Raw genomic sequence first — 26,847 nt, 5'->3', positions numbered from 1 at the left:
AATACACAATCAGCTTCTTGTGTAGGACAGTTTTGCTGCACCTTTTTGCAGCACGGATGATGATGTTTGTTTAAGCGAGAACCTCATTTCTTAGAGGAATCGCACGGAATGACTCCATCATTCAAAATACACTGTTTATTCAGTAATGTGGAGTATGGTTGATTATATGGAAGAGTTTTAAGTAGCCTACTATTTATGTGAATTTTGCATCGTTTTCTGGCGTGGCTGGAGGTTGTGAGCTCATAGAGGAACAGGGAAACACTGAAAAATGATACATGTTTCCTTTAAAACATTCCCTTGTTTTTAAAGACGCCTGTGGAAAAGAGAGCAGGGATTGACTCTAACCGTTTCAAAGTGCAAATGTGAGAGAGTTTCAGGTCATTTGATGCATATTGAGCCCAGAACTGTGTTGTCATTATGTTTGTTGATTATTTACATGTTTTTTAAGCCTGACAAATCTAAACATTTACATTTATGTGATGTATTGAATATTGTTTTTTAATGTATTTAAAAGGTACACATTTTATTAGTTATAACCGATGATATTGGTGTTGATTGCACCATGGTCTGCAGTTTGAGCTACAGAAATGTGTCAATTCTGCTATTTTAAATATCAAAAGATATTTAAATCAGCAAAATGAAATAATTCAGATTAAATCAGTTAAAAAAATATTTTTTATTAATGTGAATAATTTATCTTATTTAAAAAGCATGTTTTAATACATAAATCAGCATAAACAATCAAAGGTGAAGTAAGTTATCTATTTGGATCTATCATTTAGAATGTTTGAAAGCGATAAATTACTGTATGACAGTTTTTATGAGAGTTTATAGTTGTGTATTATAGCTGTATATTTCTAGCTATTACTGTTTTATAAATACATTGATATGAATGTATATTTAAAGATATAATTGTATATTTCTTTCTGACATGTACACTACCGTTCAGAAGTTTGGAAAAAATAATACTTAATACTTTTATACAGCAAGGCTGCATTAAGTTGATCAAACCTGGCAGTAAAACATTTACATTATTACACAAAAATAATATTCTATGAATATATATATATATATTAAAATAGAAAAGAGTAATTTTTATGTTGTAATAATATTTCACAATATTCTGTTTTCACTGTTTGTTTTTTAATCAAATAAATGCAGCCTTGGTGAGTATAAGAGACTTCTTTAAAAAAAACATGGTAAAAAATCTTACAGACCCCAAGCATTTGAACTGTAGTGCGTGCTGGTAAAAAATATATTTTTTAATGGGGCCGTTTAAAATATTGGCAGGCCAAGACGAAGAGAAAAATAAGGAGAAGATGAATAATACGGATCTGTCATGCAGAACAGTTCTAGGTTATATATCTTTGGAAACACAAGCTAATTAGCTCATTTGCATGTGGATAAATGTGATTGGCTTGACTCTGTCACCTCTGATGTTACTGCGCTTGAACAGTTTCCTTCATGCATCATGTGTGTTCTCCCACCTTGTTGCTGTGTTTGGCCTTAAGTACTTTCTTCCCAGAGTTTTCCTTAATATCCCCCCTAGGATTCCAAGAGTGCCGCCTCCCCCGGAAGAGCGAATCTTCTCCCCGCAGCCCGTCACTGGTGTCTACAGTGTGAGTGTAACGATCCATTTCCCTTCTTTACATCTAAACCTGTCATCAGGCGGCTTTACCTTAGATGATCTGAAGCCTGCCCCTATCTGCTGCAGTCATTTCTAAAGATATGACAGGTTCTTTTAAAGTATGCTTTATAGAAATGAAGCCATGTCCGCATATTGTTTGATTGCTTGGACCCCAAGGGCCGTGACACACCAAGCCGTCGGGTCTTCGATGAATGTCTGTCAGGCTAGTTTTTGCAGTGTGTTCCACTTGTCGGTTCTAGTCTGGTTCACGTCGGTGGCTGTCCGCATGCTGAATCGGCATCTGGGCCATCATCAGTGAGAGGGATCGTTCTGATTGGCTGTTCAGTTTAGCGAACGAGAATGAAAGCGAGCAAAGAAGTCAAGACGGCACACACAGAACAGAAGGCTGTACTAATTTAACATCATCTTACATGAGCACTCCAGTATGATTTCCATTACACGAGAGTAGATGTTAAAACTTCATGCTGATTTGTACTCGGCTTTCGCCAAGATAAGTAAAACTAAGACTTAGCTTTACAGTAAACTATGCTTCTCCATCCATTTACGCTTTTTTCCATATGGTGGTGTGACTCCCTTTCTGTCCGGCGTTAACGGCTGCAGTGTACTTGGCGCGTCAGCACACGCGACGGCTGCAACTACAGGACCAGCACGACAACCGTCTGGATTGAGCCGAGTAGGGGACATCTCTAGGGTCTTCAAGTGGGCACCTTCCGTCCTCAGTGTTTCGTCGACTAGCCCACGACACCTCAAGAGGGCTCGACAGTGACTCTGGCGTCCCAGAGTCACCCCCCTCCGTCCCCCACTCAACTCAGTCCAGCTTACTGACCTCTACATCCCTCCTGCTGCTGAGACCTAACCACAATATCACAATCTCTCCGCGACCCAACCATACGCGCCAACCCGTTGACTAAGGCTGTTGAGCCCCACTGGTGCGTTAATATGCAGTTTCAGTGGCAACAGTTCCGTATGGCATACCACCTACCACAAAACACAATATCTGCCCAACCACCCGTCATTCACGCAATATCCACAGGAACGTATACAAATAAACCAACAGACTCTTCAAGTTTTCAAGAATTCTACGAAACCGTAGCGTGGCGGCCTGTACACAGCCAGCTAGAATCTTTCCGTCTCAACCACAGCCAGTTGCTGCTCCTTTCTGCTGCTTCAGATAAGTTCTTTACTGTGCGACGCAACTCTTGGCCGCTGAATCCGACGTCTCTGAGGAACCGGGTTGTAGAGTGTGCCACAAAACCTCGACAACACACTTCCACTGGATAAACCTGGACTCTCCATCCTCGCTGTTCTGCTTCAGTGGCCAGATGAGCATACCGCAGTTTCTTCCTCTCATATGCCTCATCTACCGCATCCTCCCATGGCACTGTTAACTCTATCAGTTGAACAATGCGTGCTGATCCAAACCACAAAACAATATCTGGTCGGAGGTTAGTGGTGGCAATCTCAGGTGGAAAAATAAGCTGTTGATCAAGATCAGCCAGCATCTTCCAGTCCCCAGCAGCTTCCAGCGGTCCTGGGCGAGAATTGGTGTTAACACCTTTTCTTGGTGGTTGCTCGCCTTGGCGGAGGAATATTGTATATAAATATTTTCATAACAACATGAGCCTTCTGGAATGAAGAATGTGATCAGCATGATTGATATTCAAAATGGTAAGCAAGCACTGCTTTGTTTGCGGTTTGTATATCTGCAGTCTTAGTTTCGGTTTCCTTTTTTGAATAACGAATATAGACTATTGATACCTGCTGATATTGACAGTTATTCCTTACATACAGGCGCAGAACGTACTTATTAGTTGAAAGTCGGCTATAGTCCTTTTGGTGTGTTCAAGTGGAGCTTTTTTTGGCCCAGACGCAGCTGACGCAAGGCGACAACACAGTCGGCTTTCGTTGCCGCTAGTTCTTTGACGTCGGCTTGGTGTGTCACGGCCTTAACTTGGGATCAGACCAAGTTACCCTGCCTCTGCAGATGTCCTGTAACAATGTATTATTTGACTCCTAACTGCACTACCACAGTACATTTGAGTCATCAACACGTGGACCACCATGTGTACTGGTGGAAGCTGTTTACCATAGCTATAGCTAAGTAGGTAATGATATGGGAGGGCTCCAAAATGGAAAGTCTTATTACTTTCTCTCTTTTAATGTTTCCACTCATTTTGAAAATTGATTGACAATTGGCCAAATTGTTTTAGTTTTTTCAACTTCCAGAAATTTGGTTAACTAACAAATTTGGCCGAAATTGCTTTCTTACTAGTTACGAGTCCAATGAACCATAATCCAGATACTGTCTCGTTGTGGTCTTTATGCACACACACACACACACACACACACACACACACACACACACACACACACACACACACACACACACACACACACACACACACACACACACACACACACACACACACACTAACTACTGTTCAAAAGTCTCTTATGCTTATAGAACAGCATTTATTTAAAAAATCTTTGGTAACATTATAAATGTATTCACTGTCACTTTTAAACAGTGTAATGCATCTTTGTTGAATAAAAATATAACTTTTCTTTAAGAAAAAAATCTTACTGACCTCAAACTTTTTAACAGTAGTGTATATACATAAGTGGGGAAAAAATATGACATTGATCACATTTAGATATTTTAATGAAAGCAATATACAGTGTGTATATAAAATTAAGGTTGCAGATTTATTGTAAAAAAAATTCACAAAAAGTAAAAAATGATCCATAGTTACAATTTCATAATATTTTATTCTTGGCTTATGTAGTATGGTTTTAAAGTATTTGACATAAATGGAAATAAAAAATCTTAGGAAAAAAACTGTCATATAAAGTAAAAATGTGGCTGCAAAATCAATTCCAGAGCGGAATAGGAAAATTGATTTCTGGCAGCTGGCTGGAGTGACGTGAGTTTGAGAGAGCAGGACTGATGATGTTTGAACAGTACTGAGGGAAGTGAACGGGTGGGGTGCTTTTTTCTGCTGAGCTGGTCTTTCTCCTGTTCCTGCTTCCTGTGTTGGGTCAGAAAGCCAGTCATTCTGGGAGCCACAGGGCTGTGTGTGATTTCACCCACCCTTAGTACAGCAGCACCCCACCCTGGAAAAGCCCAGGCTGCTGGGTAAGCTGTGTAATCCCTGCAAATAACTGGGTCATTCTCCACCTGCTGATGTTGCCTGGGAAAGCAGGAAAGCCTGTGAAGTTCCAGGTGTTCGGTTCAGAACTCACTGATTGTCATTGGATATGAGGTGTTTGTCTCCAAGGTGGAGATGTTTGTTTACCGCAAGCTCCTTCCAGAGGAACACGTCTGGCTCTCAGATGGCCGTATTTTAGCCATCAGAGTGGGTAAAAACTGTGCGCTCTCTGTTTGAAGCCTTTGATCTCCAAAGAAGACAACAGGACTGCACGTTTCCTGTTTTCTTTAATGAGTTATGGAGTTGCTTCTGCTGCAACCCCTCACTGTGCAACCAGCAAGATAATCTCATTAACAGTTTCTGGCCCACATTCACAATTTATAATTACAGCAGCAACTTTGAAAATCCAGGGAGAACTGACAATGACACTCACTCTCTCCAATGCCTATGATGGAGCTGCTGCTGTAATGAGTGTTCACAGGAGAATTTCATGTGGTGACTACAAGATAGTCTACAGTACACAGGAATATGGGTTTTGTTCATAGACCATGAGGAAAGCTGCCTTGCGTTAAAATCGACGTAATGTAAACTAATGTTAACCAGTAGCTATTGATTTGTTTGGGATTGCTGTTGCAGCTAAATATACATTACTGTTCAGTAAGCTTTATTCATTTTAATTTTATTATTATAATTATATTTCAAATAAATGCTGTTCGTCCTTGAAAAAAAGTATCCTGGTTTCCTGAAAAATATTAAGCAGCACAACTGTTTTCAATATTAATAATAATAAGAAATGTTTCTTGAGCATCAAATCAGCATATTAGAATGATTTCTGAGGGATCATGTGACACTGAAGACTGGAGTAATGGTGCTGAAAATTCAGTTTTGTCATCACAGGAATAAATTACATTTTAAAATATATTAGAGAACAGTTATTTTAAATGATATTATTGTTTCACAATGTTACATTCTTTTTGATCAAATAAACGCAGCCTTGGTGAGGCTTCTTTCAAAAACATAAGCGTTCAAACGATAGCGTAGCTAATTGTGGTAAATATTAATGAACAGAAAGTTACAACAATAGCAAATAAATATCAGTTTGAAATATCATTCTCTTTGGGAGACGTTGTAACAAAGACTTAAAGGAGTAGTTCACTTTAAAATGAAAATTATCCCATGATAGCATGACCCCATTACCCCATCCTAGGTGTATATGACTTTCTTCTTTCAGACGAATACAATCAGAGTTATATTAATAAACACCCTGGCGCTTCCGAGCTTTATAATGTCAGTGAATTGCAACCATCAGTTTGAAGCTCAAAAATCCATCCATCCATCATAAAAGAACTCCACACGGCTCCGGGGGGTTAATAAAGGCCTTCTGAAGCAAAACGATGTTTGTGTAAGAAAAATATTCATATTTAACACGTTACAAAGTAAAATTCTAGCTTCCGGCCAAACGGCAATACGCAGTCTACTAGCGTCTAAAGCGCAGCTTACTCATGGCGTTTATGACGTTGGAAGTAGCGTAGTGTGTCATGGCGCAGCGTAAATATCAGCAGTACGTCGCATTACTCGCATAAGTTTCGCTTTAGACTCAAGTCGAATCTGTATGTTCGTTTGGCCAGAAGCGAATTATTTTACTTTATAAAGTTTTAAATATGAATATTTTTCTTAACAAACACATCCCTTTGCTTCAGAAGGCCTTTATTAACCCCCCGGAGCCGTGTGGAGTTCTTTTATGATGGATGGATGCACTTTTTTAAGCTTCCGAGCTTTATAATGGCAGTGAATTGCAACCATCAGTTTGTAGCTTAAAAAAGTGCATCCATAACTCCGCATGGCTTCGGGTGCTCAGGGTGTTTATTAATATTTATTAATATTAACTCCGATTATATTCGTCTGAAAGAAGAAAGTCATATACACCTAGAATGGCTTGAGGGTGAGTAAATCATGGGGTAATTTTCATTTTAAAGTGAACTACTCCTTTAAAGGGTTAGTTCGCCCAGCACTATAGTGCATACACACTCACTGACCCACTCTGTAGTCACCTCCCTGGTCAGAGTTCTGGCCGCTGGAAGTTTTTCTAGAAAGTACTCCCGGTTACTTTCCGGGGCCTCAAAACTGTGCGTTTTTACGTGAAAAAATGATTTGCGTTTCAAAGCTTGATTCATTTACCACACAAAAAACACGCCAGACAAAATTCATTCCTCAGTTTTAATCGGCACTATTTTCTTTCCATTTCTATCAATCCGCGCTGCTGTCAACGTCAACAGTGCGCACGTTTAGAGTGGGTCAGTGTGTATGCACTATAGTGCTGGTAAGGATTGCATACAACTTCATGTCTTAAATGGGCGAACTAACCCTTTAATATACAGAAAGACAGTGCACTCGTATTAATGGGAGAAAGTGCAGCGGGCAATATGGCGGAATAAGCCCAGCCGATCGCTGATTGATAAAGCCATTGCGTCACTGCAGCTGCTGTTAGAGCTGTTCTGAAACGCGCGCTTAGGAATGCACATGCGCGTTAGCTGGTCCAGAAAAATAAACTATTTTAACGCTATTAACAAGAAACCACATGTATGAGAAAATTGTTGTCAGATTTCATTGGTGATTTCAAATATGAAATTTATTCGTAAGCTTTGTGAACAGCTGTGGAGAATTTGATGTTTCCCCATTCAAAGAGATAGGAGCTGCACTTGCATAACTGAAATAGCTTCCTGAGAGGAGTTTTAAAGATGGCCGCCGAGTGAAATTACTTGTCTTAAAGGACTTTGCGTTGCAATGCTGTTGAGGGTGAACTTTGACCTTCAGGCTTCCTGGTCACAAAGCCTCCTCAAATATGGGGTTTCAGGAGAGAACTAATCCTCTAAACTAGGTTTTTGGCCACTTCTGGTATTTTCAATCCAGCCAGTTCCAATGCTAATTTTTTTCTTCTTATTGAATATTGTTTTATTTGGTAACCTGTCATGTTACCGAAGTGAAATGAGTTTACGAATGTCATTTCATGTTGACTTCAAAAACAGGGATGCTTGTTTTGACTGACTCTTCAGTGTTGACAATTTTCTTTTGTTTTCTCAGGTACAGAGACCCCCATATACAGCACATGAAATCAACAAGGGACGCCCTAACCTAGCGGCCACACCGCCAGGTCATGCCTCCTCCCCTGGACTCTCTCAGGTATCAGTTTCAACAGTATCCACTGCGCATCTGTATGGTCACCCTAAAGGATGGGAGGCAGGAGGAGGGGTGAGTGCACCCACCTGAGTGTTTGTATGCTTGGTAGGGCTGGGAAATGTATTGAATTATTTGTAATGTTAATAAAATATAAATAAAAGTAAGCAACATTCTGAATACTGCAAAGATTTTATTGCAGTTTTTAATGACTTTTAAGGGAGAGTTCACTCAAATGAAAATTCTGTCATTTCACCCTCATGTTGACTTTGATTCATCTTCGAGCAGAAGTGAAACTGTTTTTATTGAGTCCATTCCACCAAAACTTTGACACATCAAACATTTCATAAAGACATAGTAAAAAAATAAAAAAATAAAAAAATCATATGACTTGAGCTTTAATCCAAGTATTCTAAAGAGACATGATCGTTTTATATGATTTGAGCAAGTACGGTTTATCATATTTGATGTGCTCTATGTACATAAATGAAAGCCTAAATAAAATCTGTTCATCATATATAAAAATCGATGACAGAATTTTGGTGAACTTACCCTCTAAGTCTAATTATTAGTGGGTGCTACTTGTGTCCTGTAAGTGTTTGCAAAACATTTTGAATCTGCCATTTGGTCAAATTGATGGGTCCTTTGATATAAAAAGAAACCACTATTTAAGCCAGTTTGAAGGAAATACATAAATATTGTGATAACGAATGCTGTCAAAAGCTTTAAATACTGCTCTAAATACTGAGAATTTTTTTTTAATTTTAGCTGTTTTGCCCAGCCTTAATGCCTGCCACCATTATTCAACACATCATTGTTTGGTTGTCTTTTTCTTACAGATACATTACACACAGATAAAAAAATCTTTAGAGGTCAGTAGGAAGGTATTTCAGATAATTGGATGCAAATGTCGAAGATTTCCTATGAAACGTGATATATCACTGATTACCGTGGTTAATCATTTCTGATCTATAAAAACACTGATTTCTTAGACAGGATTTAAAGCCTAGTGTGTTTCCTTGGGTTAAGGCGGATTTGATCGCTTTTCTGCACTCAGCGAAAATCTGTTTGAGACCTGACTGCAGATAGGATTGTAAGTTTACATAATCTTTGGGAACCTGCTGTGCTGGCTGTCAAACAGAAAGCAGGGCGTCTTACTGCGATGATTAAATAAAGCTGGCGAACTAATAAGATGCTTGACATATAGTCATTGCTAGACTCCTCTCTCTGCTGTGATGTTGGTCTGTATTGTTGATACTTGATTGAGACCCAGCTTATCTGGGTATACCGCATGTTCTCTATCATAATTAGCCTGCGGGGAAGTTATTACTTGTTTGTCATGGTGTAAGTATGCACATTACCGGTGTGCAGAGGTCCACCAAACTCGCGCCCTGTCACGCAAACACACACAGCCAACATTCTCGCTGTGCCCGGTGGACTCTGCCACAGGAATAGAAAGTCTATCAGGGTGACTCAGCTGTTCTCAAGCTTGTTATCTGTCTAAGACCAGCGCTCGCATTCCCATTCCACTCCTGCACCGCACTGCCGGCACGACTGCCTATTAATAGGCTAAGAGTGCTCCAAAGGCTAAACCTTAATCACCCATCTACTCTTTCCTCGATCAAAACATGTGCATGTGAATGAAGAGGAAGAATCAGTGTGGTTTGTGGATGTCAGAGGTGAATAGAGGATTTTGGCTGCTATCTAGGAGTTCGAGCTGAGGTCGACCGATTTATTGTTTACCAGTAGATTTTGTAACTTGGTATCGTACATGGTTTTTCTACAATGTGGGCGGCACTGTTTCTAGAGTGCAAGAATGCTGCACTCAAAAAGTAGAATAATAGCAATCACATCTCGACTCCCTGTGGAGGTTTGTTGTGACGTGGCTGCACAGTCTGACACTTATAATTGAAGCTAATAACATCGACAGAGAGACGCTTAGCATTAAATATTTTCACAATACAATCAATGAACCATTGAACAATAAAAATTGTTCAGGCTGCATGCAAAACCAAACACAGCTTGATCATTGTAGTCTGATATATGAATAAATGAGCAGTCTTTAATTTTTATAAAGACACCCGTAATGGAAACGACGTCTCCAATACTCTGATGGCAGATAAAAATATACAGTAGCCTAAATAAATTACATTCAAGTGATTCGTTACGAAAGTGCACATCAAATATGCTAAACATGGAAGCTCAAACGTGCGTGTGTGACGCACTAGAACTGGCCTCATTGGTTCTCGAGCGTCACGACGCACACATTTGAGCTACCGGTACTTACATGAAGCTGCATACTGTACGACACCTGCGTGACAGCTGACGTAAAATAAAGGATTAGGCTTTGGATAGCCGATATCGATCAGTTAAAAAACTGCTTAATCGGCCCGATTCCAATCCATGAGATCAGCTCAGGACAATCGCTACTACCAGATTTCGATAAGTAGAATTAAAGAATTATTGTAGAATTATATATACAATATTGTTGTATTAAATTAGTAAGTTAAATTATATTAAATATAGTATTGTATTTATGTTTGTGTGTATGTATTGAATGTTGAATCTGCATCTACCATGAAATTGCCCATAGACCTGAAATTGTGAAATATTGTTACAATTTAAAATAACTCTTTTCGTGTTTTAATATATTTAATGTCATTTATTCCTGTGATGACAATGCTGAATTTTCAGCTGCCATTAGTCTTCAGTGTCACATGATCCTTAAGAAAAAAATCATTCTAATATGCTGATTTGGATTTTGGAACATGTTCAATTCTAGATTAAAGTTCTAGTTTCCTTATAGTAAAAATATTTAGAGATGTATTATTATAGATTGATCATCATCATTGTCTAATAACTGTTCTTTCTGATTTCAAATTTTGAAAAAAATATTGGTCTAAAATAAGTGTTTACTTAATTTACTTTTGCATAAATCTTATTTGCTGGACTTATGTTTGCTAAATAAATATATGTATCTGCATCAGCCATTAAAAAAACCCATTCTGGTTGACCACTGTTTAAAATCGTGGCATATTAGATACCTGAAATAACTCAACTTTATATAGCTGTCAGTCAGCCAATCATCTTTGGATCCTTTCAGGAAAACCGAAAAGTTTTAGGTTGAAACCTCACACTGGACAAGCCACGTGATGAGCCATCATCGTTCTGCCCTTGAGCAAGGTAGACTGACAGCAAAATAAATGTACTCTTAGTTGATTTGAATGAAAGCCTCCAAAGCTCTGTTCTGCCATCCTGTATAGTTCAATATAGTCTGAACCCAGTGACACACAAATGCTCTGTTTGCACCCACTCACGTCTGCTCAGGACTACGCCTCTCTTTCTCTCTCTCTCTTTCTCTGCCTTGAAGGCAGCGTTGAGGAGATGGCAGATTTGTCAGTGTCAGCAGACCGCAGTGTTTGCAGCGGCAGGGAGTGGACACATTCACTGTCACCCACACTTACGCAGCACACGCTCACTCAGCTGTAGGGATTTTATCTGAGAAGGTAACACTCACATCCATCCTAACTGCTGTTTCTCCTCCTCCGCCGGTGGTCGTTCCACCTTGACCTGTCGGGGACCCCGTGACTCTGCAGTCTCCGTACACACTGGGGCAGAATGCCGGCACGACCCATCTGGTCTACTCTTCGCCAAACCAACCAATGAACGCACAGCCTCAGAGCCGCCCGGTGAGTGTCCGTGACTTCATCATGATAACATGTAATCTTTTCAAATGAGACTTCTGTTAGAAATGCTTCCCTTCTGCTAAGCGCTATGCTGTTGTTTATAGTGTGGTTTTTGATGATCAGGTGGTGCTGTGTGTATATGGTACATATAACATGCCTTGCATCATTACTTCCTCTCTGGAAGTACGCTGCATAATATGCATATGCCATGCACAGCTTGTGGTTTATGTGTTTGTGGGTGATCATTCTTACCTCTCGCTTCTTTTTTCTCTCTCTGATTCTCTCCTTCTGCCATGCCACTCTTTGCCTTCAATCAGTTTGCCACTGGGCCTCGTCCTACCCATCACCAGGTAATGAATGCAAATGCATGGCCATCTTTCACACATCTCATAAGCTTTATTGTGTTTCTTAGACTAAAGTAACACATTGATCCGGTTCGTTGTGATTATTCAGAGAGATTGTTTACAGCTCCAGTACATTCAGGATTGAAAACTGGAAATTTGTCTCCGGCCCTTTGACAATGGGGCCTTAGTAATGTCTGCTATGGCAGTATGGCAGGGTTCCCAACTTTTTTGACTTCAAGACAAAATTTGAAGGCCCTCCTATAAGGTGATACCCCTGGTAATAAAAGTATTTATTAGTGCAATTTAATTAAGATTGTTAATATTTAAATAATTTTTAGACATTTATGGAGCCCCCTTAAGACCTGTAAAGCCGCGTTTCCACCGCAATTACCAGGAACTATTTGTCCCAGGAACTTTTTTCATAGGAACTTTTTTTGCCCCAGAACGGTTGCTCACTGCGTTTACACCGTGGACTAAAGTACCGGGAAGATTAATCTGGTGACGTTGAACTGCGTGCGACTGCTCTTCCCAGTCTGCGCGTACTTGTTTTGAGTTTTAAGTATTGAGGAGATTCAAGCTGTGCTGCTTTTGTGTGCGATCTATTGGTTTACTAATGAGGTAATTAACAAAACGGCAGAAAAGAGACGAACACTAATACCAAAGCGTATTCATTTCAGAAAGCTTGTAATGCTAGAAAGACAACGTTTGTTATCAGCTATAGCGGACATGACCGCTATGGGACGAACGCGCGCCATCCGGCAGAGAGAACAAGGTAAAAGAACCATAGACAGTGGAAAAGAACCAATCAGCATGTTCAGCGCACAAGTCCCACCCCGAAAGTTCCTGAACTCTGAAAAAGTACTACCTCGCCAGCAGGGACTTTCTGGGGGGGGAATTTTTACCCGGAACTTCATTTAGACCCTGGTTCCTGCGGTGTAAACACACAGAGTACCACCCCAAAGTTCCTAGTTCCTGGGGAAAGTTCCTGCGGTGGAAACGCGGCTTAAGTTTAATAGCAAACAAACACTACAAAACGGAATTCAACCTGCGCTCATTTAAAGTGATATTCACCCAAAAATAAAAAGTCATTATTTACTCACCCTCATTTTTTCCAGTGGGGTCCAAAGCTCTTCAAAATTGCGTTTCGTAATAGTAAGGAATTTAAACAGGTTTGAAATGACATGAAGTTGATTAAATAATGACAAAATGTAACTTCACTTTTACATTTTTTACAACTGTCACTTTAATGACCCACAATTAGTTGTAAACAATGATCCACCATGGTCATGCATTGTGACTTCGCAGAATTTAAAACTTTGTCATTGATTCTGCCAAGTGATTTGTGGCAGTATCTTGCAATCCAGTTAGTCAGACACCAATTTGTCTGAGGCAGATAAAGCAGCAAGACGGATGCGGCAATCTATCATAGAAGAAAGTCATACAGGTTTGAAACAACAACATGAGAATGAATAAATGATGGTGAACTACCTTTATATTATCAAATGGCAACAAACTTCGGTCTTGTAGTGTGCTTAGTGTATTAGAGGATGTGTTTACTACTCTGAGCTTAGGCTGTAGATCAAACGAGTGAATCCTTTTGTTCAGAAGTAATAGCCAGGTGTAGAGAGTATATCTAGTCTGTAGTAGTCCATTGTAAGCTTGACTAGTAGATCAGAGGTGGGTAGAGTATCCAAAAACTGTACTCAAGTAAAAGTACAAGTACTTATAGAAATATTTACTCAAAGTAAAAGTAAAAGTAATAATCTTAAAAGTTACTTGAGTAAGAGTAAAAAAGTATCCAATGGGAAAACTAGTCAAGTAGTTAGTTACTAGTTACTTTGGATCACATAGGCCTATATATATATATAACATGATATTATTTAGATATTTGTTCATTTAAATGACTAAAATTATCATAATTAGAAAAGCTATCTTTGCAACAAAAACAGAAGAGACAAACATTATTTCTGTATATTACATCTATTGCCCGAAAACCATTGCCTGTCCTTTGGTTTGTATAATAGTATAATAACTTATACAACTATAGTACTAGTCATGTCATGCCCAACACAAACAACGATCAAATGCAAGGAAATTCTTCTGTCTGTTCTCCTATTTAAGTATAGGCTATATTTATGAAAGCATCTTTAAACTGGTTAACTGTGTCTAATAAGGCAGGCAACGGCATTCGTTTTCAAGTCGAGTTCGCACGCCACTGCGCAATACACACATTGTGTGTGTACACACATTCATAAACTGGACGATGGTAGCTTATTTAATGTATAACTATAAAGTAATGTATATGTCCAAAAAAAGGGTAATGTCATACTTGGTAGTAGTGCTATGTGGCGTAATAATCTGTTTGGTTGTAAAATGTATTACCTGAATGAAATCGAATGTATCGTCGTGTGGAATAATTCATTCACAGACAGCTTACGAAGTAACATACGAAGATGTTCAACTAATAAAGATCTTCATCGCTGGCAAAAAATATGATGCATTTGCAGATTTACTTTCTAGACTGTACTGTAGACTGTGGACCGCCACTTCATACAACGCTCTTGAAGTTCTTAAATCTTCCTGTTACGACTCCGAGACGGTTCAGTGCTTGCAGGAAACTGAACAGATCATTCAAACTGATTCGCGAACCGATTTAGACAGATCTGCCCAACTTGTTTGATGACGTCTTTAAACAGAATCGACTCAAAAGAGTGATTCATTTGTGAATTGAGCATCGCTCATGCCCAGAAAAAAGAGAGAGCGCGCGCTTAGAATAAACTACGCCTTTAACAAGATATTGAATTAAAATAAAGTAACGAGAGGAACGTCGCCCAACGTAACGAAGTAAAAGTACAGTTTTTTTTCATTAGAAATGTACTTGAGTTAAAGTAAAAGTACCCACAATTAAATCTACTCTTAAAAGTAAAATTTTTCCAAAAAACTACTCAAGTAAATGTAACGAAGTAAATGTACTTCGTTACTACCCACCTCTGTAGTAGATACATGATCTACTACATTCAGGGTTCACCCTCTCTGGCTCTTGGAGCAGTTCCGACACACACTGACAGAAACACACATTCAAAAATAAACGTCTGGGAACACACTGTTCAGCAACATAGTGAAGTTCAGAACGGTTTGTGTAATTTGTTGTACTTTGAAGATCACTGGGAAATATTAGATGTATGATTCTGCCTGAAAATGTGACCGTTTAAAAATGATCCAAAGTTGACACAGTAATGACCTTTTAATTGACATCTGAACTTTAAGGCCATATAAATATAAAGTTAAGGTCAGAATTTAAGGCTGAACAAGTGAATGTTCACTGTGTAACTGTAATACATGGGCCCCCTGTGTTTTTTGAAATAATAGTTGATCCAAAAATGAAAATTCATGTCATTCCAATCCTGTATGCTTTCTTCCATGAAACAATTAAGGAGAAGTTTTGGAGTATGTTCGCGCTGCTTTCTTCCATAAAAATTAGATGGCGACCAAAGGATCAAAACAAAAGAAAGAAGGAACATTAAGGCATCATTAGAGCAGTTAATACAACTTTTTTCACTGAAATCCAAGTCATATGCTAGCTTGATGTCTGCTTGAAATATCTCCATTTATGTTTAATTGATAAAAGAATGATCTTTTTGTGTGAATGTTTTCCCGTTTAAGTAATGCTAACCTAAATATGAGTTACGCAACTACTTGTGAAATATTTCTATTGCTGTTTTTACTAGTATACATTTATTTTGGTAACATTTTATTTTACAGTGTCCTTCCTTGTTACATGTGGTCAACATAGTAATAATCATAAATTATGCATAATTACATGCAGTTAACGCTAAGCCAATCCCTTGTCCTAACCCTAAAATAAAGTGTAACCTCTTTTCTTTTTTTTGAAATATACATTTTTATTTAAATCTGCATTTATATTTTTAACACAATCATCATCATTTGTATTTAACATTAGCACTATGTGTCTTCATCTGGTGTGTGTTTTTGTTTCCTTCTTTGAATTATTATTCTATGATTCATCTCACCCACAGTGAGCTTTGAACGTCTCTTATAGTCAAAGGAACTCGTTTCTGTACAAGGCTTTCTGGTTCATCTCTATTTTTCAGTTTGTTGTGAGCGTCTGCAAGGGTTAGCGGATTTCAGGTCCTGTTTCTTGTGTGTTTGCCAAATAAAGATGATGTCACTTGGCTACCTAAAAAGCAGAGCATAGTGCCCTCTTGTTTTGTAAATGGCTTTCCCTGAAGGAAAGGCTCTTTGCATGCTCTGTACTGCAGATCTCTCCTTAAGTGTGTGTGTTAGTCTCTCTCTATCCCTCCATACCAATTAGTGCATTATCCCATGAGCTTCTTCTCTCTCTTTCCTGCTTCAATATTCAAGGGAGGATTCAGACCCATTCAGGTAATTTGCAGTCTTGAGGAAAATGCATGGCATGAACTCCTCTGTTTCTCTCTCAACATCATCTTCCTGCTTCCCTGCCCAGCCAACTGCACTGCAGCTACCCACCCCAAAAACAGCAGAATCCTCCATTTCAGTTTACCCCTCCTCTGTATATGTACATGTTGGTCTGATTGACTTTTTGTAAGTGCTTGCTGTATTATTATTTTGTTAGGTTTGCATGTAGAACGGGTTCTTCTTTCTATATGCATTGATTGCTCCCTGTTGGAGCTGTGTGTCTATGGGTGGATTCTCTTCTCTACAATGGTGTAATGCTTTAGGAAACATTACTGCTAAAATGCAGACATTGAGACTCTGTGTGTCTGTTATTTGAGGATTTTCATGCTGTTGTTCAGCTGTTAGACATTGATTTCTAACAGCTTTAGTGACATGCTTATTGACCTAAGGATTTTTGAATCATGAACACTACTCAAAAAAGATGCTATTAAATAGTTTTAATTTAAAAAATGGTTGCACTCAAACAATAAAAACATTTAGAACAAAATTGAATCAGCTTGTTGAGGATTGATCTGCTTGTACTGGAAGATCTGAACACTGGTGACCTGAATTATTTGCTCTGATAGCAGGTTCATTTGCAACATTTACACAATTTAAAAAAAATTTTTTAAGGAAGTCTCTTATGCACACAGTGGCTGCATTTATTTGATCAAAACAGCAAAACACAGTTTCAGTTTCAAACTGGAAGTACTGGAAGGGTGGGCAACTCTGAGAAAAGGAAAGGAAATGAACATTTGAACTCTCTCTTGTGAAGTTAGCATCACCATTTGAGACACAAGTCTCGCCTCAGAATACATCTCTTTCCCTCTTCCCCCACTCCTTCTCTCTCATGCTGAGATCACCAAAATTCACCCAAAAATCTATATGGTTTAATGTGAATAATTATCATACATTATTAATTATTATTAATCACCATTATTATAAATGTCTCATTACCAAAGAAGAAAACCAAAAGAGTTTAGAGATAACTTTGCACACAGAGGGGGGGGTGTCTTCCAGGCAAATGGCATCCGGCTCCCAAAAGGTGTAAACTCAAAAATGTTGAAACAACATTTTTAAATGGATCCGAATAAGTGTAGACGTTGGCTGTATCCGAAAACTTAGGCAGCTGACTTGTTGACTTCTGAGGCAGCGTAACAGTTTAATGATCTACAGCAAAATAAAGCGAGCTTTGGTGAGGACTAAACAAATATTTAATTACTACAATAGTAACTTCTGAGTAGAAATGACATCAGAAGTGTAAAATGTTGGTCAAAATCGACATTTACACACAAACTGACCAGCAACCGCAACCTTCACGCCATCTTTTTTTTCTAGCTCAACTGTCACCGATTGGAATGCACAGAATTGTGGATATCAAAGGCAATGAAAGGATGTGCATCTGTGCTGCCTTCAAAATCAATCAGATGAAGGTATCTCAGGAGACTTGCCTACCTTGGAATGCATCCTCTGATGGCAGCATTTTTAAGTTTTCGGATGCAGCGACATCCTAAATGTCTCCCTAATTAAGCACACTTGATAACACACTCATAAGCTCATTAGTAAAGACTCTCCAAGACCTCAAATAAGTGTGTTAGGTAAGCGAGGGTCCTGGAAAGTTTTGGGGTTACTCCTGGACCAGGATTAAGAACCACTGTCATATTCAAGTCGTTGCATTTTATGTTGATTTTCTTTTTTCTTTTAATATGTGTAAAATTGGACAATTTTGGTCATTTTGCACATTGTCATAAAGTGAATGTAATTTTTACAGAATTATATGGCTTTTTAGTCAGTGTAAAATGGACAAAAACAAAATAAAATGGCACTAAATATTGAGAAAAAAGCACCTGCTTTCAGATCACCAGTGCAGAAGAAGCAATTAATCCTTTAACATGGCCAAGTATCTCCTCAAATAAATGAAGCAATGTCAAAAACTATGAGTACTTATTTTGTCAATGGGAAAGAGAGGACGCTCACTGTCTTCATGTTCTCCAGTACATGTGAAACAGTAGTCGTTACAGTAGTTCTACTTTTGACTTATGGGTCTGTAGATCCTGATGTTGACGCTTTAGTGTTAATAGGTATTATTTGTGAACCATAAACTGTTGTTACACTCATGACCAAATAACAAAAGTTTCATTAACCAAATTCTAGCAATAAAGGAATAAATTATAAAGTAATTCAGTGATGTCGTGAAAGAGTATAACATTAATGCATTGTTGTTGTTGTCTAAAACTGGATCGTATTCAGTCTTCTCATTAAAAGCATCATTGTATCTGTACACGATAGAACAGTCAGCCTGGCTGAAGAAGATCTGCTCCACTTGTCCTTACAATTTATGTTTAAAAAAATAAGCCGCTTAGCAGAGTGATATTAAAATAATCTCTAGGCTTGTAATGTTAATTTAATAATGTGATGTGGCGTCGAGACGGTCAGGAACTCATTCGGTTGAATAAAATGGAGAGACCACAACACCCTGGACTGCAGAATTACTATAAAGTAGTTTTAGGCCAGGGAATGAAATTTGGTTAAAAACATTTATTTTATTTTTTATTTTCACACTTATAAAAGGTCTTAAATTATGGCCTGTTTTGTCATTTTTACAATCCTTTCACTAACAGAAAGGAAAATGTTATTATTCTTTGTCAAGGGTTGTGGTCTATATCAGATTTTTTTTCAGTTAATGCCTGAAAGAGAAATGTATTACTTTAACATTCAATAACAGAATTTTGACATGGAGAAAATAGTTTTAATTCAATATAAATGATGATGATATTGTAAAAGGACATGTGAAATATTTTAGTCAAAATTGAAGTCTACAATTTTATTAATGTCAACTGAAGAAAGAACAAGTGTTATCACTTAGAAAAATACTTTAATTTGAATTGAACGAATCCAGCCATTTTTAAAGCAACACTAAGTAAAAAATTTTACCTTAAAATAATGTTTCCAAAACCATTTCAGTGGTTCATTAATTCGTAACAGGGTGAAAGGCACTTCTGGATTCGCTTTGCGGTCCTATATCTGCTATAACCACGCTATGTAAGATTGCCAGATCGGGTCGCGTTTCTCTAGTTCTAATGAGACATAAGAAAACGACAAATTTGACTTGCTTTACGCCAAGTGTTACAATAGTCATTATTTTGTTTTTCTTCGTTTCTGATGTCGCAATACATCATAGTTTCATGAAATCATGCAACATACTCTACCTTGTCTGTGGACATCGTTCATTCCAAAGCTGGATAAACAACGAGCGTGCGTGCGACAGTAGGCTGCGGTAGGCTAAATTATTTACCACAGCGGTAATGGACAATTCCGCTTCCAACCTGTAGGGCGGCCGCAGAGGAAAAGTTACTTGGTGTTGCTTTAAAAATAATTTTAGATTTGCATTTGCATTTTCACTTTCAATTATTTTCTTTGAATAGACTATATATGTATATTTGACATTTCTCTGGGTTTATCTGTCATCTTGGATGGAAATATCTCATTGAGCTTTGTCACAGTGCATTATGGAATTGCCTTCTCTTTAAAGCATGTAATATTTGGCCCCAAAAAAAGGTATCCTAAAAGGCAGAATCATGATGCCTACCTGCATTGATGCCTTAAAATCTGCCTCTGTTGGTTTTGGGACAGAGCTGCTGGTTCCTAATCATCTGTGCCAGTTAGAGTAATACTAAATCTGCAGATAGTACAGCTACTGTGTTCAAATAGCAACATACTGACTGTCCTTAAGGAAACTCTGCTGTATTGGCCACACCTGCAGTGTCGAATTGCTGTGTGCTTTTGGTTTACTTTTAGCATCAGAGAGCTCAAGACTGTTTTCCTGTGCCTGGCTTCTCCTACCTGCTCATCATTGTAATTAACTGTACTTTAGGGTAGGCTTATTCAAACATTGTAAATGTTTGGTATCTTTTTGTTTGGTATCTTTTCTCATTACGTCAATCTCAAGTGAATTGACTTCATATGAACTATGTTTATTTACATTTATTCATTTGCAAATGCTGTTATCTTATATGTCAACATATTATATAGCATGATAATCATATAGCAACAATTTGGCTTACAACTGCAAATATATTATGGTCTGATGGTTGTTATTAAACCAGATTACGTTACGAATTTATGTTTTTTTTTAAAGAAGTCTCTATTTTCATAAAAGCTTAATTTATACAGTAAAATATTATAATATTATTACAATTTAAAATTACTTTTATAATTTTTATATATTTTAAAATGTAATTTATTTCTGTGATGGCAAAGCTGAATTTTCAGCATCATTACTTTAGTCTTCAGTGTCACATGATCCTTCAGAAATCATGCTAATATTCTGATTTGGTGCTCAAGTAATATTTCTTATTATTATCAATGTTGAAAACAGTTGTGCTGCTTGATCGTTTTTGAAATATGAATTATTTGATGAATAGAAAATTCAAAAGAACAGCATTTATTCACAAAACAAATCTTTACTGTCACATTTGATCAATTAAATGTGCCCTTGCTGAATAAAAGTAGGCTATTCATTTCTTAAAATCTTACTGACCCCGAACTTTTGAAAGGTGTTTTTTTTTATCAGAAATATCTAAAACGGGTTAAACTTACACTTATTGTACAAAGTGCAACCAAACTGCAATTGCATAACCAAGCACACAGAATAGGAGTCAAGTCACCTTTGTTTATATTGCGCTTTATACAATACAGATTGTTTCAAAGCAGCTTTACAGTGATTATAGGAAAATGATGCATTTCGGCTGTTGTTCAGCTGAAGTCAGTTCTGTTGTAAAGATCATCAATTAATAAATTAGTTCCTTTCATCTATAAAGCAGTTCTGCAAAAAATGATGTCATCATCCAGCTCAGTTCAGTTCTTATACAACAGCGTCAGTACAGTCAGATCAATAATATTGTTGAATATTAAGTGTGGAGTGACACCCGTATTTAGCCGCAGTGTGTACGTGGCCCTTATGACCTTTTGACACATTATGCAACATTTAGTACACTGAGGAACTGGGAAACTTGTTGTCAGTTTGGATGAAAATTGATGATTCACTGTTGATGTTTGGCATTTGTACATACATAGTCACAAGTGTGAGATTCTCAGGTCAACAGGTCTATTTGAGGAATTTATTAATAGAAAGTTATGTTTGGAGTTGACAAGAAAAAGCATAAAATCTCTACTGTGATTCATACATACATGATCTATTATGAAGCCATTGTAACAACTATATCATCAGATTGCATGTTACTTGTGTTTTGTCTTTGTTGCTTGCATGCGTTTACATAAATAGTTGTACAAAAATGTGTTTACTTATTCAGCGGACTTCTTCAGATGCCATCTTAGATGTACTAACGTTACACGTATCAGTTTGCCAAAGGTGAGCCACATAACTGATCTCTCCTGTCTATCTCTCCTCACAGTTTTTCCAGAGGACGCAGATGCAAACGGCCCGGCCCACCATTCCAAGCAATAACCCTTCCATTCGGCCCACATCTCAGACCCCCACGGCAGCGGTCTATCCCCCCAATCAGCACATCATGATGACCATGGCTCCCATGTCCTTCCATTCCCCACAGACAGCGCAGTACTACATCCCTCAGGTCAGACAGCACAAGAATGCAGACAGGAATCACATTACACTTACTATATCTGGACCATGTGTTACGTCAGGTTATTTGAATGTGTTAGACTGTGTTTGTTGTGTTGTTTATTTAAAAATTAGATTACAGATTATCAGTTTGTCTCAGGTTGATATTAGGTATGTGTACCAAGATATCAATATGTATCGTTGATGTAAACGATATGATTCACGGTATAGTTTTATCCAAGGCTCAGCTTACTATATTTATAATGTATAATTCACCCAAAATTCTGCCATCATGTACTCACCCTCATGTCTTTTCAAACCTGTACATTTTTGTTCAACTTCCAGACACACCTGAAGATATTTTTTATGAAACCTGAGAGATTTCTGTCCCTCCATTTAAAGTCCATTCCTCTAAAACTTAAAGGATCCAAAAAATAAGGCATTGTAAAAAATAATCGAGTGGTTTAATTTAAATCCAAGTCTTCTGAAGAGACACGATGGCTTTATATGATGAACAGATTTATGACGATGCGCATACTGTAGTAAACACGGACGTTCAAATGCTTGCGTGATGTGCGAAAACAACATGAGAGTGAGGAAATGCAACATTTAACTTACTACATTAAACTACTATATATATATAATGTTGAATATAATGTATGATAATGCAATGGGAGAATATTTTTGGGTCCTGATGATAATAATAAAATAATAATAATAGTGTATCGTTACACCCCTAGTTATCAGTCATCATGAAAGTATATATGACAGATCATACACAAGCATGTCAACTGGGCCATATTTTGTGTTGATATCTCAAAGCAATCAAAAGTTATGGCAATTGGAACAAAGGTAGCCTTTCTATCAAAATTTGAAAAACCTCTAGTTTCCAAACAAGTAATCTGAGTTTTACTGAACATTAGAACTACTTGGATGTGTAAACGCCACAAAGCATAACAATATTTATAATTACATAGAATAAGTAACAAGCTATGAGATCCTGGTTGACCAGTGATGTTTCAGCTGTGCACTCCTATTCTATGGCGCATAATAAATCCAGACCTGTCTGTTGGAAAACACTGCGTCATGATCGCAACGCAATCAGATCTCTGAAGTCCGATAGCTGTAGCCAAGCAGCATGTCATGTGACTCCGTGAGAATTTTCTCAAGATCAATGCATCATGTTCTGTCGCTATAAGTAAAGATGCCTGATTTACTATGGTTTACTAATGTTTCGCGAAGTTAAAAAGCAGAACGTCTGTATACATGCACTTCGGCGGCAACTTTTTACTGTTTTACGTCATCAAATTGCGATTGGTTCATAAGATCGGCCAAATTTAGTGACTACCTATCGAGTCATGGAATGTGATTATCGGACGATCCATCGGAGCATCCCTAGTTGATGTCTTGTTTGCAGTTATACGTGTTGAATTTTCCCTAATTTGTTTGTCATGTGTGATTCCACAGTACCGTCACAGTGCTCCTCAGTATGTAGGGCCTCCTCAACAGTACTCAGTCCAGCCCACTGGACCCAGTACCTTCTATGCTGGACCCAGCCCAGGGGACTTCCCTGCACCTTATGGTGAGTTTCCCTCCCTGTCTGCCAGCACACAAATATCTGTGGATCGCTGTTGACTTTCTCATGCAGTCTGCTGACTTGCATTTATTTGCTTTTTAATGTTTTAATCTTGTAAGTGTGAATTTTTAGAATAAAAACTCATTTTTAAGATGATCGAAATCATCGTTATGGGATGGTTTGTCACTAATTTAGTTTTGGTTAATTAGTTCAGTTGCCGAAACAAATTTTCTGAAAATTACAAAAATGTGACATTTGCTTGTTAGCAGTTTTAATATGAAAAATTGCTTGTGAATATTGTACACTTCTATGTTGTTTACTCTAGGGCTGCAACAACTAATTGGCAGTGACAAGAGTCAACAGTAATTTCATTATCGAATTTCAAACATTTTTTGATTTTTTACATTTTTATAAAAAGATATATAATTGTTATAAAGAAATATGAATATTATTATATAGTAGTTTTTATATTATTTATATTTTTTGAGCAAAATGCGTAACTTTGCCTACTCTCATACACTTTTTGTATTCATAGCCTTCAATTGGCATATTGTTTGGAGGAGAAAATTGGGCAGGATTTCATTATCTGCTTTTTTGTTTTGTTTTTTTATACATTTTTATATAAAGTTAAATAATTGGTATAAAAAGTTAAGTTTTTATATTGTAAATATTTTTTTCAGTATATTCAGAAAATAAAATGTGTCTTTTTTATTCGATTAATCGATTAAAGAAGTGATCAACAGAATGATTTAGTTTGCAGACATAGTTTAGTTGCATCAAATCTGGTCTGAACGATTCTTTAATATGGAACTTATTGTCTTGTACGGTTTGTGAGCAGCAGGACCTCCCTACTATCCTGGGCAGCCCATGTACACACCATCTCCATCCATCATAGTGCCTACACCACAACAACCTCCACCTACTAAGAGGGAAAAGAAAACAGTGAGTGTACATGAACTGTTTGTTCTGCGTCATCTTTATAGCAGTATGTAAACTGGAATGTCCCCATAATGCTTTGAGGACATTTGTATTGAAAAACTTCATAGGTTCAAGTTTAATTCATAGATAATTAATCAGGCTTGAGTAATTGCGAACAGGAAATAGATGCTTCTGATTCTTTATCAGTTAATTTTGTGTAAAAATGTTCCTCCAAGATCCGCATCCGAGACCCCAACCAGGGTGGCAAGGATGTCACAGACGAAATATTATCAGGGGTGGGCGGGAGTCGGAACCCAACCCCACCTGTGGGACGACCCTCCTCCGCTCCTACACCTCCACAGGTAAGACAGCCAATCACATCAAATCAAACACCAAAAGCCCTATGTACACATACGGATTAAGCCTGATATTGTCCCCTTTCTAATCTCTGCACCTTAGGGGTGAACTCTTTTAACTTGAGCCAGTCAGCAAACACCCAGAAAACCCTAGTAACTGCGTAGAAACATGCAAAAGTCAGAACACCATAGCAACCCCACACATTGACTTTGTAGACACACTGCCAGAGTTTCCATTCCTTCATAATCAGGAGTTTATCTTCTTATCTAAAGCCACAGCTTATGTCCTTAGACAGCCCCTTTACTGAGGGGTTTATTACTTAACAATTTGATCTTTTACCCACAAGCCACCAATTTTACGCACTTTTAATGAAGAACTCTGAATGTAGCCTTGAAACATTAGCCGCTTTTCCACCATCGGGCCGAACGGTTCTAAGAACGATTATCGATTATCGGGGCGGCAGTGGCTCAGTGGTTCATGTAGGTTGTCTACAAACCAGAAGGTTGGTGGTTCAATCCCCGGTTCCACCTGACCAAGTGTCGAGGTGTCCATGAGCAAGACACCTAACCCCAGCTGCTCCCGACGAGCTGGATGGCGCCTTGCATGGCTGACACCACCGTCGGTGTATGAATGAGTGAGTGAATGGGTGAATGTGAGGCAAAATGTAAAGCGCTTTGGTGGCCATTGGGTCTGTGAAAGCGCTATATAAATAAATGCCCCTTTACATTAAAAATATGGTTCCATTTATATCTCCACTTGAGCTTGGTTCGGCACGGCACAATTACAAACCGTTCTCAGCCCAGGATCCTCAGCAGTCGTGTTGGTAGAGTGCGTGTAGTGCTAGTTTCTCTTTATCTGGCCAAGCACGCTATTTGAGCGAAGTTAACACAAGTTAATTATAAAATTAAAAAGAAATATCTGATCATCCTCCATAACACGGTCAGTATTTACATCTCATGTCATCTAAAAACTCTTGCGTTACAAAGGCAACGATTGACGCATTTGTATATCCTAAGAGCTCCGTTATCAGCCCCGCAGTGGAAAATGAAACCATATCCGTACTGGCTGCTCTGGATCGGCACGGAATGCAACGGTTGAGCTATGATAATGGTTTGGCCCGACAATGGAAAAATGGAAATTGTTTTTCCTGTAGAAGTAATTGTGCAAGTCTATAAATGTTATTTAGAAGTTTCAAAAATGTTTAAATCATGCATATTGTCACGTGTTGTAGTTCTGCCTCATGATTGTTTGTGCCATCCTGATCCCTGTGTGTTCCCTTTACAGTGACTTCTCATCTACTCACTCTAGTAGAATATCCCCAATCCTCAGTGTGCATAATCTAAAACAGGGCTTTTCAAACTGGGGTCCACAGACCGCATGTATATGGAGTGGTTTACATTTTAAAATAGAAAACAGATATTATTAATATATTGTAATAATAATTCACAATATAAAAGTTTTTACCATATTTTTGATCAAATAAATGCAGCCTTGGTGGCATAAGAGGCTTCTATCAAAAAAATTAACAATTCTACTGACTCCTGACTTATTAACAGCAGTGTATGTTCAAGAATAATTTTTATTTGTGTTGTGTATTTACAGGGATTTTTTTCTTATAATTGTCACCTTTAGCTGTCTCATTATTTGCATTGTTATATTTATTATGCAAATATACAAATATTTAATTTGTAACTTTGATTCTAACAGTGATTATATGGAAAGAAAGATATGGTGTTAATTTAATGCATAAGTAAATAGTTTCTGAATAATAACCAGTCATTTCTTTTGGCTGTAGTAAAAGTAAAATATAAAAATTAAATCTAAAATAGTTGCGTTTAATTTCAGAAACAACATGTTGTTTTTATAATATTACGCATTTCACACGTGGTATAAATGAGTCTGAATACAAGAAAATCTATATCCTTTTATAGTCACCAAGACAAATTCCTTGTGTCTGATTCTAAATATTTTAGGATG

At 37.8% G+C, this 26,847-nt stretch overlaps 1 protein-coding gene across 9 annotated transcripts in view; it reads left to right on the top strand.

Annotated features, from left to right (window-relative positions):
- The window catches only part of eif4g3b (eukaryotic translation initiation factor 4 gamma, 3b), a 55,614-nt gene that overhangs the window by 2,934 nt on the left and 25,833 nt on the right, over positions 1–26,847 (top strand). For 2 of the 9 annotated variants that reach the window (XM_056268185.1, XM_056268183.1), the window contains exons 2-10: positions 1,526–1,619; positions 7,879–8,046; positions 11,568–11,660; positions 11,975–12,007; positions 16,385–16,405; positions 21,853–22,032; positions 23,487–23,601; positions 24,431–24,537; positions 24,750–24,875. In XM_056268185.1, the coding sequence (XP_056124160.1) occupies positions 1,526–1,619; positions 7,879–8,046; positions 11,568–11,660; positions 11,975–12,007; positions 16,385–16,405; positions 21,853–22,032; positions 23,487–23,601; positions 24,431–24,537; positions 24,750–24,875 (937 nt within the window). The remainder of the gene's footprint in view (positions 1–1,525; positions 1,620–7,878; positions 8,047–11,567; positions 11,661–11,974; positions 12,008–16,384; positions 16,406–21,852; positions 22,033–23,486; positions 23,602–24,430; positions 24,538–24,749; positions 24,876–26,847) is intronic. The other 7 variants (XM_056268187.1, XM_056268189.1, XM_056268184.1 and 4 more) reach the window with 7 other exon arrangements.

The sequence above is a fragment of the Rhinichthys klamathensis genome, unplaced genomic scaffold, assembly GCF_029890125.1.
Source record: "Rhinichthys klamathensis goyatoka isolate OS25496 unplaced genomic scaffold, OSU_Roscu_1.1 h1tg000269l_1, whole genome shotgun sequence".
NCBI classification, from domain to species: Eukaryota; Metazoa; Chordata; class Actinopteri; order Cypriniformes; family Leuciscidae; genus Rhinichthys; species Rhinichthys klamathensis.
Note: the sequence above shows the minus strand (reverse complement) of the source record. Positions and strands in the feature narration are given on the sequence as shown.